This window comes from Mastigoproctus giganteus, chromosome 14, assembly GCF_048544385.1.
Source record: "Mastigoproctus giganteus isolate SK-2022 chromosome 14, ASM4854438v1, whole genome shotgun sequence".
NCBI lineage: Eukaryota > Metazoa > Arthropoda > Arachnida > Uropygi > Thelyphonidae > Mastigoproctus > Mastigoproctus giganteus.
The window spans coordinates 90,980,525-90,996,744 of NC_143588.1; the positions used below are offsets into that span (position 1 = coordinate 90,980,525).

Consider the following 16,220-nt stretch of genomic DNA (forward strand, 5'->3'; position numbering starts at 1 on the left):
AAAAGACAAAATTTAATACAGGTCGACCATCGCTAATCCGGCAGCATTGGGACCTGTGGGGTGCCGGATCACTGGTGGTTTATTTTAGCATATACAGTTTACCCAACAGCTAACCACCTCCTCCTAATTTTAACACGTTGACTGCCAAGCTAGTTTAAGAAAAAAAATTTTGCAGGGGCAAAAAAATATTTAGGAAATAATTTGATTAGTAATTCTAAAATAAATATTGTAATGTCAGTGTTGTCCTTTTTTCGCTTAAAATATTTTTAAAAAAAGTCTTTTTTTTTTTTTTTTATGTCGCATATATGTGGCCAATATGGCCACATATGTTGGTTACTTTATTTCTTGAGAAGCCGTGTCGGCCACATACGTGTGATGCTATTACGGCATACATATGTTATTTGTTATTTTGTTATTTGGTTTTTAGGAGCATTAGCAACTAAGGCCATATTGCTCGGGGATATGCGGTGGTCATTCCCTGACCTTTCCGCATCCTCCATATTTGGTGGTGACGGTCTCAAACCCCGGTCTAATCAAGAAGCATGTGCTACGCACTGCTGCTCCTTCCCACCTGGCTACGGAGGCGCCGGCATACATATGAAGGTCGGTTAGTTTATTGCACACGTGGTGAGCACTGCAATAAAACTAATTATGATAAAATAAACTCTCAAACATCGCAATAAGTTTGTCAGTATTGTTAGAGATTTTGTGAAAACAAGTTCGTTAGAGCACTATATTATCCATCATATTGTGTTATGTTTTTTCGCAAGTTTGTACAAGTGTGTTGTAAAAAAAAAAATCTAAAAAGGAAAGCCTAAAAGAAAATTACTAAAATAAGAGCAACTGAGAGAAACTGCTGGAATTTACAATTAAGCAGAGTTAAACTTCTTGCAGACACACCGCTGTCGAGTTTTTTCAGGAAGTTCAACTTTATTTGTTATGGACAATGTATGGTGTTTGCACTTAACATCACGAGAGGCACTTCCTTTATGCATTGGAACCATGGCTGGGGCTAAATGTGAGCAGGTTATAATAATAAATACAGAAAAACAAGTGGGAAAGGCTTGCCAGTGTTTACAAGTTCGTGCCAACAGCTGAAGCTGCAACCATACCACTCTGTGGCTGCAACCAATGCCACCAAAACAGTAGCGGCAAGTCGATGCGTCCACCCGGGAAACTTGAAATTACGTTCGTGGAAATTATGTCCGAATTAGCGGTGGAACTGGATTAGTGATGGTCGACCTGTAACTACTTTCAATGTGACCTTTGTACATATTACAAAGGCTATATACTTTTTTTTTTTGTAAAATAATAAGAGAAGTTTACCTCAATATAGTAAGTAGAACACTTCCATATGATACTCTCCAGAAATTAAAACGAAAAAATGTGAAATCTTACATTAGAGTAGCAAATAATTAAAAATCAATTTAATGCAATTAAAATTAATTAAAATTAATTAAAAGAATTTAACGAAAAAATTGCAAAACGATTTTCCTTCTTATAGGAAAATCGTTTTCGTTAAATTCTTTTAATTTTTAATTGTGTTAAATTGATTTTTAATTATTTGCTACTCTAATGTAAGATTTTCGATTTTTTCGTTTTAATTTCTGGAGATTATCGTTGTTTGATATTTGGTTTTTAGGAGCATTAGCAACTAGGGCCATATTGCTTCGGGGATATGCGGTGGTCATTCCCTGACCTTTCCGCATCCCCCGTATTTGGTGGTCACGGTGCGAAGCGTGTGCTGCACACTGCTGCCCCTACCCACCTGGACATTATCATACAGAAGTATTCTACGCACTATATTGAGGTAAACTTCTCTTATTATTTTACAAATATTGATATCAACATAGAACGTATTGAGCATTACGGCCCTGGTTTGTACTATCTAAAGGTTATGTACAGAAGGAAGAGTGGTGTACCCCCTCCCTTTCATGTTGATGTGTGAGAATATCTCAATAACACACTACCTCAGTGATGAATGGGAGATGAACAAGGTACTGAAGATGACATATGGTGTTCCTTGTAAATTTAAAATGTGTTAGCACCATGTGAATGTGTAAAGGAAGCTGTGTTTGTGCATCGCTACCAACAAACATTTTTGAACATTTATTCTTTCAGGAACTGAACACAAGTTCGAAGAGGTGGTGTCAATTACCGAAATACTGGCAAAGGCCTTGGAAGAAATGAACTAGTGAATCAATTTCTACCACGTGAGTCACACGGCCTGTGTTGAGGGCCTGTAAGATTTGTAGGAAACTTTCATAAATTCTCTGACCATCTATACCAACAAAGATAAATGAAAATTTTCCTTTTTGAATTGGACTGCATACTTCATATGTACTTTTTCCCGCCTAATAAGAAATACTAATCAGTGGAATAAAATTACAAAGCCAAATCTATGAACACATTTAAAATCAGTCTTGATGAATCCTGAAGTACCAAAGTTCAACATTATTAAATAGTTTGTATTAAATATTTATAATCCGCTTAAATATAAAAATATCATATGAATAATACAGATGAAAATGATATAAATACACAAAATAACAAACACAACTAGCTTTAATATTATGTTTTACTTCTATTTTTAATATTAAATTTTATGTACTACTACATGTATTAGTCAAAATATTCAAAACTCTGCCTCAGAATGAAATTGGATAACCTAGTGCAGTAACAAAAACTTATAAAAATTCTGATACAAATTTCTATGGGTTGCGAGGGATGTTAATTCATCTACGTTGTAACATAGCAGTTGGTTCTGATATGATCAAAAGGTAGAGTTCTGTAACCAAATATCACAGTCAAAGGCATCCCTGTAAATTGTCAGAGCAGTAGATTCAATAACAATATATGACAGAGAAGATGCTGCACCTCACCACCACAATGTTCCAGAGTTTATTCTAACATGCAGCTGGACAAAAAATATGCAGTGGGAATTTAAAAATTGTGCAGTTAAAAGTATTATACAGAAAATATTTAATTAAACAATGAAACTATACTTTATAAAATGATCTGGGATTCCATTCACCCAATGATGGCATGTTATGATGAATGTACACATATTCATTTTTAGACTCTATAGACAATCTACTCTCACCATTTTAACATATTTCTTGTACTAATTAAGCATTCAACATCTGCAGTATTGGGTTTAGCAGCCAAGATACATGCCATAATTAGTGTGTTATGTTAGGAAATTTGGTTGAAGCACATGAAATTGGAAGAAATTCAATAAAAGTCATCTTTCGGAATTCGTTAATTTTTTGATGTTGCAAAATGTCTTCATATTCCATTGACAATTCTACCAAATCAACATAGTTTCCTAAAATATAATGAATATTATCAATATTAGCCAAAGGATCCAGGATTGCAAAAAAATTTTGTTTTTTTTTTTTATGTTCCAAATCAACATAAAATTTTTTGAGAAATTCCACAAGTGAATTCACCATTTCTGTGAAAACTGTTGAAATTGGTCGCTCTTGAGAGACATATTTGTGACACTCTTTAAGACAGAAATTGGGGGTTTGAAACAGCAAAATATCTTTCAAAAAATATTTTCCCCCCAACTTCTCAACGAGTTGCTCATTAAGGGCTCTAACCCATCCTCCAAACAAAGGCTGCTCAATTAAAATGTGAAGTTTGGACTTTACAGAAATTCTCTTTCCCCATGTCTAAAATAGTGACTCTGTCAGATTGTAGCTTCTACTAGTATCTGCTAAATAGTTAGGACATCAGCCAAAAATGCAAGTAGATGAAGATTGTCCAGACTAAGGAGAAACATTTTATGACTACATGCTTCTTGATCAGAACAATTTTGCATATAAAGTGCCAGAACATGTCAAGAAGAAAGTACAACATTTATGAGATCAAAGGTAAATTCCATCCATCTCACTTCAAATAATATTAGCAGAGAAAGAAGGTTGCAACCATTTATTTGGTAAAATCTCTGAGTTCTCTAGAACACAACCCTGAAGAATGGAAATAACTTCTTAATCCTATGAATTCTTGAAATGTGTCTTCAGGTCGACAACAGATTTACTTGTTGATTTTCACACCAGGTTAGACCTGTTCACAGCACAACAAAATTTTAAAAGTGGAGGGTCTGTGTCAGTGTTACTGTCTCTAAATTTCGAATGAAAAAGCTCCCACAATCTTGCTTTTTCACCAGTGTTTACTGAAGCTCTATCTGTGACAAACAAACTAGCAAATTTGAAAATGTGGTTAGCAGCATTTTTATTTATTGCTTGGTTGCAACAAACTTCTTTAGCACTAAGAAGTGCCTTAACTCTGCAACAGGTTGGCTCATTTATTCTAAAAATATATTATTTGGTTATGCCAGATATGCTTACAACTTTAATCTGTAGATAAATTTTATCAGTTTGGGAATGAACACTGCCATTGCACAGGAGAGACAGATAAACAATCACAAGTTAGCTTTTTCACGAGGCCTCCAGACCTGTAAGCAGTACTCAAGGTGTGGCCCGACATTGCCTTATACAAGGAGATAATCACCTCCTTATCCCTGCTAGCAAAATAGCAGATAATCTAAGCTAGCAAAATAAGGAGATAATCACCTCCTTATCCCTGCTAGCAAAATTCCTATATATCATTGACAACCCATGAGCTACTCTTGCAGCCTGTCTGCACTGCTCAGAAATATTAATATCTGACTGCACAATTATCCCCAGGTCTTTTTCATTCTCCACTACCTTGAGTGTCGTATCACATAGTTGGTACATTTCTCTGGGGTTACTACTACCCAACTACAGCATAGACTTCAGAATAAACTTCAGTTGCCACCTCTCAGCCCATCTGCTCAACTTTTCTAGATCCTGTTGCAGTAGTGTACCGTCCTCACTGTCATTAACAACCCTACCAACCTTCATATCATCTACAAACTTGGACATTAAGCCTGATATACCTTGAACAATATCATTGATAAATACAGAAAACAACAATGGGCCCAACACAGACCCCTGGGGAACTTCACTAATAACATTAGTCCATGAAGAGCAGTGTCCATTGATTACCACTCTGTCTTCTCCCACTCAACCATCCTTTTATCCATTGTAGCAATTTGCCCTTAATGCCACACTGCTCCAACTTGTACAATAGTCTTCCATGTGCAACAATATCAAAAGCTTTCCTAAAATCCAAGTATATGATATCAAAATTATTTTTTCTATTCAGTCCTTTTGTGACAACAGAATGAAACTGGTCAGACAAGATTTCCCCTTCCTATACACAATGCTGTGTCACCTATAACTGCAGTCTTGTCTAGATAATCCTGCAGTGCTTCTTTAATCAGTGACTCCATTTTTTTCCCAGGAAGAGAAGTTAAACTAACAGGTCTGTAATTACTTGTGTCACCTTTCGATCCCCCTTGTGAATTGGGGATATCTGCACATCTCCAGTCTGTGGGGACCTCCCATGAGTCCATGGATGCCCTCATAATCATGGCTAGGGACCTGCTTACTTCCTTTGCTACCTCCTTTAATATAACTGGATAGATCCTATCTACCCCAGGTGCCTTCCTTATGTTTAGCTTCAGCAATTTCTCCTCCACCTTGCTCTCAGTTATAACAAAATTATTTAACTCCCTGTTGATAAGCTTCTCGCCTCTGCTTCCCTACAGAATTTCTCATGTGCGAATGTACATGCAAAATACTCATTCAGTTTGTCAGCTGCCTGAGCAGAATCCTCAACAATCAAATCATCAATATTGAGTGGACCAATCCCCTTCCTTCTAGAGCTTACACAAGTAAAGAAGTCTTTACTGTTTTTCTTTGCATCCTTTGCCAAAGATTTCTCGTACTCTGTCTTTGCTTGCCTAACATCTTTTGTTGTTGTTGTTTTGGTTTTTAGGAGCATTAGCAACTAAGGCCATATTGCTCTGGGGATATGCGGTGGTCATTCCCTGACCTTTCCGCATCCTTCGTATTTGGTGATCACGGGCTCGAACCCCGGTCTAATCAAGAAGCGTGTGCTACGCACTGCTGCTCCTGCCCACAGAGGCACCTAACATCTTTTGTGACTTGATTACAGACTATCTTATATCTACCATAGGCATCTGTGTCTCATGATAACTTATGAGTCCCATGCACTTTTCTTCTCTGCCGTAAGTCTTATTAGTTCATCTGACATCCATTTAAGCCTAAATCTTGAACAGTATTTCTTAGTTGGTATGAAAAGCCTAGCTTCCAAGATTAATTCCTTGAATGCTTCCCATTTAGAATTTGTTGTTAGTAACATCCTCAGTTGGTCCCACTGTATAGAATTTTAAAAAAAATCTCTGAGACCACTGTAGTCACCTTTATGAAAGCAAAAACCCTTCCCTTTATCCCTGATGGTAGTTACATCTTTGAGTAAATCCCAAAGCAGTACACTGTGACCACTGCCTCCTAGTGGTTTCTTTATCTGCAGATTCTTAATGCATGAATAATCACTGCTGTTAATAAGATCAAGGGTATTACTCCCTCTGGTTGCCTCTTGAATATGCTGCTCTAGAAAACAATCATTGAATAAATCCACAAAAGTCTTGCTAGTGTGTGAGTGACCAACCCACAAGTTCCAGTCTATATCTGGGAAGTTAAAATCCCCCATTATAAGACAATCTGATTTACTGGCCCACTCTATTTCTCTGTATACAGTTGTTTGGTGTACTCATCAGAGGCATTAGGCCTATAACACACTCCTACTCTCACTTTGCTTTCCCAGTGCTTATGTCAACACCAAACTAACTCAACACTGTACTGTCCCCCCCCCATGTCAACTGGATGCACTTCCTTAGATTTTAAATGTTTCTTAACTAACAGCATTGTCACCTCCTCCCCTTCTATCCTTTCTGTACACATTGTACTTCCCAAATTCCAATTCTGGATTCCTTATCTCTGTGTGACACCATGTATCTGATATCTCAACAGTATCCACCCTTTAACACATTCCATGTGGTATGGTTGCAAAAAATGCTTATCAATTGTTTCCTTACAGAAAATAGTACCACAATCTTTAGAAATAGGATTTTTGAGTGATTTTTATGATTTCTGGAAATTTAAGACAGTCAACATTAAACATAATGCTGTCCATTTACATGAAAATGCTGAAGAGTCATTTTTACATTTAACTCTTTTACTTCACAAAATTTGTTACTTTTCATCAGTCAAGATGATGGTGAGCTATCAGTTGGAATATCTGCCACTTTGTTTGGTTGGCAGAAGTTGAAGGTTCAGCTGAATCACACAGCATATTTGGAACAAAATTATTTTCTTTGTCTGCATCAACATTTTTCACAATTATGTATCAGTTGGTATGATATTAGCTGGGACATATTTATATTGATTAGCATTAGATGACCCTGCCGATGTAGTTAATCATTTTTCTAATGGATTTGACACAGCACACTTAACTTTTCGTTTCCTCTTTTCAAATCTTGCCAAACTCAAACTCTTACATTCATTATTATACAAATTCATTAATTACTTTATACTAAACAACTAATTCACAATCCATATATATAATCTTCAAAATGCCATCACTTCTTCTCATTTGTACATGCAGCAACTCTGATTTGTGCTGAAACTTGTATTCACAGTGCAGCAGTGTACATAGCCTGAAAAGAGCTTTAAGTTATGATGTACTTCACAGTCTGACTTTGAATTTTGAAAACTTGTGCAGTGGGTAAAAAGGAAAAGTGTTTTTTATTTAAAGTAGTGCCTCCACAATACGAAATCTATGCACTAAGTGGCAAGCATAGTTCATTCACTGCTACATACAAAATGAAGTTATGTCCCACTTGTACAGTAATAAGTTAGACTGAAAGTAACTGATATAAGTAGCATGATACTTTGCAGCATGCACAGGCACTTAAATTACTTTTCTAACCTACTGTTAATAAATTAACTTATGTATAGCTCACACCTTATGTGGTACTTCAAAAATCATAAAAGCAATAAGAAAAACAAATTAATAACATACATGAAAGAATATTAAACATTAATACATATTAATGTTACATTTCTGTGTCAGAGCAAAAACGACATGCTAGATTAGTCCTTCCGAAGTCAAGAACTTCATATATTTTCACATATAATTTTCTTTATGTATACTTGATTACATCTTGAAAAATGTGAAAGAAGAAAGTCTAAGAAAGAACAGATCTAAAAATCAGTGCTGAAATCTAATATCTGAAGAATTAAATATCCTAGCTGTGGTTGGAAATAATATTGGGCATTACCATGTTTCAGACAGTCATCGTATATCTAAGTCCTGTGCCACGTACAGAAATCCGAGTTATTCATTAATCAGCAATTATTGCAGTTAACCTATTAGGATGATTCCTAATAGGTTAACACTGACAACATCATGAATACATTTTATCTCTTATGTGTACCTGCTGTTGTTAATACTAATAAAATATGAGGTTTAGCCAATACAAGAAAACCCAGAGACAGCAAATGTAAGAAGTTTATGTTAAGACGATTAAAAACATCTTATTTCATTTAAACCATATAATTTTTTTACAAAGAATTTGCAGCATGCACAGGCAATTTGTGTTATTACCAAATATTAAATATTATAATATCATTTTAATGCTTTCACAAATATACATGCTTGGATATAAGAAAATTTTACAAATCTTGCATGCTTATAAGTGAGGTATTTGTAGAGACACTAATAACTGTTGTAATGATAGGTATACATTCAGACAAGCTACTCACTGTCTGCAGGGAATTTTTTATGAATTGGCGAACTCTGGCAATTTCTTCAACTATCTTACTTTGGAACTCGGGTAATTCCTAGTAAAGAAAAAAATTAACACTGACACCAACAGGGTGAAAATTTTGATTAAAAAAAAAAGAAAAGAAAAAAAAAAAAAAAAAAGTGTTCTTCATAACCAAAATATCACATTACTCATATCCACATGCTTTTGAGTTCAACGATTGTTTTGCCATTGCTAAGTGCTACAAACAACAAAACTATATAAATTTGGCAAAGAATGTACTTTAATAAAAAATTACAGGATATACAAAAGTTCAATTCCCTCCCCACTCATGTTTGAGAATTTGCTTAAACTCTAAATAGACAAACCAGTTAACTACTGAAGGTCTACCAAGCTTGTAAATATTTTTAAAGTCGGCACAACCAACTTAACCTATTTTGAGTCAGTTTTAGAAGCAGAAAAGTATAGCAAAATAATTAAAAAAAAAAAAAAAAAAAAAGTTTCCCGAGAGAAAAACTGCTTTAACCCTTAACTGGTTAGGAATAATCTGAGGATAATTGTTTCCCATTCATTGGCCTTGTCTACCTTCAAGTTAGTATATAAGGACTTTGAGAATATGAGAGTGGAGAGGTTCACTGACTACAAAAAATATCAACAATCCACTTTTCTATTGTGTACACAAATGGACCAACAAGTCTTGATTGTTAATCAGTGTGTTAAATAATCTTATTCACTGTTGTGATACACTATACAACCAGAAGTATTCAGACACACACATACTGCTGCAAAAAAATAAATAAATAATAAATAAAATAAATTTAAAAAAAAAGTGATTTTTAATTCAAAAACTGAACACGCAGTTGGGCTACCTATGGCCTATATGATAGCATCATCTCTCCTAGGCATAGTTCATATCAACTTCTGGTAAATACTGACTGCAATTCACCTCTCCTGCAAAGCAGCTGCTATGGAGTCGAGGTATTGGCTCCAAGCTGACTAAGCCAACTTTACAATATAATTGACCACAAACTTCTGCACAATCACTGCTATATAATATGGAGCATTACTGTGTTTATAATGACAGGGCCCATTTCCACAGTACTTCCACGGTGTAAGTTTACATAATTATCCAAATTGCCCAAGTACAGACCATACACTTCATAGTTTCAGATATTGACCCCACCGGACCAAATCTGAAACAACTGAAATAGTACCACATCATCAGATTACCTCAACTAAACTTCATGGTTGAGACAACACTCAAACAGAAAGCACCCGATGCACAATCTCTCCACCCAAGCATATATTAGCTGTGCTAATATAGCTCACAGACTGGTGCAATAAAAAAAAACAAACTGAAGGAGTTCAAAAATGGTTTTATTTTTATTCAAAGTAACCACCCCCCCCCCCCAGATTGAATGCCCTTATTACACCATTTTAAAAGTTTCTGAAAAGAGTCAGTAAAGGTGTCCAAAACAGACAACATTCAGTTTGCTGTTATTTTCTTTATATCATCAAAATCATGAAATCTCTTTCCTTTGAGAGCAGTTTTCACCTTGGGAAAGAGGAACAAATCTACTGGCACTAGAGATCAGGAGAATAGGGAAAATGGTTGATCTGTATGATGCCATGTTAAATATTTTCACAACAAATATGAAATGGGCAGAGGCATTGTTATGCAACAAGAACCAGTTGTGTTTCTCTTAAAATTGCAGCCTCATCCAGGAAATGTGCTTCAATAGTCTTTGAATTGTTATTTGGTTTTTAGGAGCATTAGCAACTAAGGCCATATTGCTCCGGGGATATGCGGTGGTCAATCCCTGACCTTTCCGCATCCACCGTATTTGGTGATCATGGGCTCGAACCCCGGTCTAATCAAGAAGCGTGTGCTATGCACTGCTGCTCCTGCCCACCTGACTACGGAGGCGCCTAGTCTTTGAAGCACCTGTACATAGAACACAGCATCGACTCCCTTTCAAATATATATTACTTGTGAATCATACTGTTTGTTGAGAAACACGATTGGCTTAGTCTCGATCCTGGACACCTTGAAAACCCACACATTTGATAAGTCATAAAAAGGATAGTCCATGCCTCACGTGTATTGTCTGCAGGAGAAATCACTGAGCAGGTTCAAGAGAGGAACATCATCAGTATACCCTCTACATCTGCTGCACCAACCATCTGGAGCAGCATATAAGCCCAATATATCGTGGTCATCAATGCCCAATTCATCAGCCATCATTCTGAGGGTCAAAAATGAGGATTTGTTGCCACAACTTCCTGAACTTTTGCAACTCTGTCGTCATTTCAAAAAGTTGATGGATGCCCACTTCTTGAGTCATTGTGAACATCCTCACATCTGTCTTTGAACAGCTTATACCATTCATACACACTGGTATGATTTAACATTTCATCACCATAAACAGTTTTTAACATTTTATGTTTCTGTTGCAGATTTTCCAAGTTTAAAGCAAAATTTGATAATCGTTTGTTGCTCCATTGCAAAATCATGACACTAAACTTCAATGCTACTAACAAAATCGGTTGTTATTTGCAACCTATCAAGACTACTGGGCAATCTCTGAATCACTACTACAACATAATACTTCTGTTGGAGTAAGTCTGAACTACAACAGGACTAGTCCAGGAACTTTACTGCCTTGTATATCAGAAATGAAATTAGTTTTCAAAACTTTTGGGCACTGGTGAAGATTTTGAAATCCACTGCATGTTCTGATGCTTAGTTTCTTGGTCATACCGAAACACCCAACACTCACCTCCAGTGACAATACAGTTGAGGAAATTAGGATTGTCTCGACAAGTCTGGATGAAATCTTCACATGATCACACTTTGTTGCTTCTGCTCATCCATGAGGCTGTGTGGCACAAATTTTGCACAGACTTTTCTTTTTTGTAATTTTTATGCAGAATTTGACATATTGTCTCCTTATTCATATTCAACTTATCAGCCATCACATTCTGAGGATCAAACAATTTCTTGCTACAATTTCCCGAACTTTTGCAACTCATTTGGAGAGGTTTATAGATGCTCACTAATGGAATATTGCGAACATCCTCACACCCATCTTTGAATAGCTTATACCATTCACACAAACACAAACATTTTATGTTTCCCTTGCAGATTTTCCCAGTTTAAAGCAAAATTTGAGATTTGTTTATTGAGCCATTGCAAAATTGTGACAGCAAATGATAACACTACTAACGAAACTGGTTGTTACTTGCAACCTATCAGCCTACTGGACAATCTCTTTACCACCATCTGTCTCAGGAAGTTTAAACTGCAACATAATACTTCTGTTTATTTTCAAACTCACTGAACATAACCATAACCGCACTAGTCTGGAAACTGTATTGCCACACCTTGCATATCAGAATGAAATTAAATTTTTAATGAGTGATATAGCAAGATTCATCTGATTTGATTTTGGTTTTTATGGTGCATGAGTGACTATGAGCAAACTTCATCAATTTAGAGCATCTGCTGTCACTGTACCAGAGAGCTTATGTGCAGCTTGCTACAGATGGTTCACATACTGATGATATTCCTCTCTTGAACCTGCTTAGTGATTTCTTCCAAAGAGAATAAAACATGTAAGGCACAGACTACCTTTTTTTTTTTTTTTTGTTTATTAAACATGATGTGCAAGTTTTCGAAGCTTTCTAGATCTTTAAGGTGTCTTCCATTTTTGAATAACATCTGCCACATTAGATTCTGGTAAGTTCAAATGAGTCACGATTGCACAAGCAGAAAGATTACTGAGGTGCCATCCAACCACCATTCCACATAAGTCTGTAAGTTCTGATCCATGACCTGTAAGCTTTAACATGATGCTGCACAGGCAGATACCCAAGATTTATAGTGGCATGTCTTGAGCCAATATGCATGCATGGGGACCTCTGACATAGTACACAATATCTGTTGGGGAATGCCCAAATATTTTTGGTGATATAATATATAATGTCAGCTTTTACACGGCAGGCTATTAGTACAGGAACTCCCCGACTTATGTAACACTCAACTTATGGAAATTCGACTTTACGTAAGTTTTTGCCAGCTGGTGCAAACTTAAAAAAATCGTGGAAATGTATTTTGCATCCTGTAGGAATAAATGGAGGTATTGTAAAAATATCATAATGTGAACCCACATTGTTTTTTTTGTAATTCATTCCAAGTTCTCGGAAGTTAAAATTTTGCTATATTACTAAGCCATTTTATCTCTCTAAAAGGTTATATTTATAATGGAAATTGCACTACCCTTTCATAGTTATCATATGTTCCCATTATAAGAATCAATTTTGAAGGCCTTTGTGATATTTTTCTAAAGCACGTTTCTAGAGATCACGATCATAAAACAATAGAAACAATTTGCACTTTTTGGTTTATTGGGCTTCTCTGCTAGTGCATCTAATTATAAACGGGTAGTAAACTATCTTATTGTATTTACAATAATACCGATAATTGCAATTGTGTGGGTTTTTACACTATTATGGTGAAATGTGTTCCCCTTCACTGAAATCTTCACTCATATAAAAAACAAATTTTCAGAAACTTCTCTTTATTCCTATTTACATATTACAATGATGAAGGGAAAGCAACCAACGGAAAGTGCAAATGGTGGTAGTGCCAGGAAATGAAACAAAATTGATTTAGAAAAGAAGATGAAAATGATTAAGTAAGAAGCAGGACAAAGTTTGTCATCTATTGCACGGGAATTATATCTCTCGCTGCAACAACAGTGAATGCTATTTTAAAGGACAGTGCGCATGTAAAAGAACATATCAAAGGAGCAATGTACTTAAGATCAAAAGCAATCACAAAACAGCGTTCACGTACGATATCGTAGATGAAACAGCTGTTAATAATATGGATGAAAAATCAGATTCAGAAGCGAGTGCCCCTGAGTCTAATGCCCATTCAAGCAAAAGCAACAAGTATTTATAAAGATATTAAGGATAAGTACGGCGAACCCCAACCCAAGTTCGTGGCAAGCAACAGGTGGTTTAATAGGTTCAAGCATCACGCTGGTTTCTACAATGTTAAAGTATGCGGTTAAGTTGCCAGTGCCGATTCTGCAGCTGCAGAGAAATTTTATGATGTGTTGGAAAATGTAGGCGGCTATTCAATGCAGAAAATTTTTAACATTGACTAGACTGCTCTGTTTTGGGAAAAAATGCCGAATCGAATACATTGCCAAAGAGGAAAATACAATGCCAGGTTTCAAGGCATCAAAAGACAGGGCCACACTCTTGCTTGGGGCTAATGCAGCGGGAGATTACAGATTAAAACCACTGCTTGTGTACCATTCTGGAAATCCTCGTGCATTTAAGGGCATCAATAAAGCCACCCTACCCGTGCATTTCTGATTGAACCAGAGAGTATGGATAACAATATCTCTTTTGAGGATTGGTTAAATGCTGCTTCATTCCCCAGGTTGAAAAATATTGTAAAGACAGCGATGTTCCTTTCCAGATTTTGCTTTTATTAGATAATGCTCCTGGATATCCCATGCATCTAGATGATCTCAATTTGAACATGAGAATCATATTTCTACCGCGAAACACGACTTCACTCATCCAACCTATGGATCAGGGTGTTATTTCGAATTTAAAAGCATACTATTTACGTACATTTGCTCAGGCATTGTCTGCAGTAGACGATGAGAAAAATTTTACGTTAAGAGACTTGAAATCTTACAATATTTACCAAGCCATCTTAAACATTAATAAGGCCTGGGCGGAAATTACTAAAAGTTGTTTAAATGAGGCATGGAAGAAAATATGCCCACGGCACATAAAAGTCTTTGAAGGATTTGAAAAAGACGAATGATATGAAGAGGTTACAGACAAGATTGTAAAGGTTGCAGAGCTACTTCAGTTGGAGGTTGATGCCAAAGATGTGGAGGAGTTAATAGAGGAAGAATAGAAGGAATTATCTAACGAAGAACTTATTGACTTGTAGGCAGCGATAGTGAAAGAAAATGTTGACGAAGCTCAAGATGAACCAAATGAGGAGCCAAGGCGCTTCATCACCAGAGAGATGGAAATGGCATTTCGTGAAATTGCATCGGCAATGGCGAGTTATGAGGAGATTGATCCTGACATCGAACGATTCTTAAAAGTTAGCAGAGTGGCGAATAATATGCTTGCTTCCTACAAAGAAATCTATGATGAAAAGAAAAAGCCACCTTCCAGTCATCCATTAATATGTTCTTTCGCAAGGTTGAGCGGCCAACTCCTTCTAAATCTCCACAGCCCTTAATCTCCGCAACAGCGTACCTATCAGCTGAAGACATCAATTCTGGCAATGATGCTCGAGTGATAAAACTTACTGACGTTATGCCTGTCTCCTCTTTTTTTTGTAATTTTATAATTTTGAATTTTTTTTAAATTGCAAGCTTTTGTAATTTTTCCTGCGCACGAGATAAAAAATTGAATAAATACAATAAATAATTATATTTCCGTGTTTGTCGAACATTTATTTTTTGATTCAATCAATTCAGCGGGCACAGTTGCGAGTGCTGCACGAGCATGGGGGAAATTCCGACTTACGTAACATTCCACGGAATGCTACCCTTACGTAAGTTGGGGCGTTCCTGTATATGATGAGCAAATCACTGCCCGTGTCTGTAATAAGTTACCCAAACAACTAAATTTTATGTCATCAGAATTGCTTTTAAAAGGGGGATTCACAGCTCACAAGTTCAATGCTCCAAGAGAATATTCTATATATATAGTGCATACATGATGCAAGGCTGTTTAATTTTTTTTAGCATCCTTAAATGCAAACTCATTAATATACCATTCATTTTACATTTCTTATATCTACTAAATTAACAAAAATATCAGCCAATAATTTCACATCAAAGAAACTGATTACCAAAGGCCTCTGAGCTAACACACTGCCATTAAAAATATTTCTGAGGATACTTAACATGCAGAATTGCCATTGCAACTGCCCTTGTTCAGCATCCGTAATTGGCATGTGAAAATTTGCATATTTCAGTTGCATATCAAAATCCGAAAAATTTTGACAATGGCTTGACGGAATACCCCAAATGCAAGAGGCAAAGGCTTTTAGACTTTTATATTATTACATTTTATGCTGAATGAGGGGTATCCCTTTGAGCTACTTATATAAATTTGACAGCTGATATCTGCATTTCATATGCCATTATAGCTACTTCTTGTTAAGCATCTGAAGCCAAAGTTAGCAAATCCAAGATTGGAAAACAGTATAATTACACTAAACATGTACTGGAAGTGCTGATGCCTGCTACCAATCCCTCACTGTTGCACAACAGTGACTTACTCACAAATGATTCTATCCAATGGGTACATAGTAGAAATGCAGGTTGTCAAGAGTTTTCATAGCAACTTAGTGAACCCATAGCAATAACATGATTTGTAGGAACAAGTTACAAATTCAGGACACTTAAATAAGCTATTCTTGTTTGTTACTATGTTAATTTAT

At 36.1% G+C, this 16,220-nt stretch overlaps 1 protein-coding gene across 5 annotated transcripts in view; it reads right to left on the reverse strand.

Annotated features, from left to right (window-relative positions):
• Positions 1-16,220, reverse strand: part of LOC150075344 (elongation factor 1-delta-like) — a 108,425-nt gene that overhangs the window by 59,407 nt on the left and 32,798 nt on the right. For 3 of the 5 annotated variants that reach the window (XM_090389208.1, XM_090389204.1, XM_090389205.1), the window contains exon 3: positions 8,724-8,801. The exons of the other annotated variants lie outside the window; for them this stretch is intronic. In XM_090389208.1, coding sequence (XP_090245334.1) covers positions 8,724-8,801 — 78 coding nt within the window. The remainder of the gene's footprint in view (positions 1-8,723; positions 8,802-16,220) is intronic. 5 annotated transcript variants of the gene reach the window in all.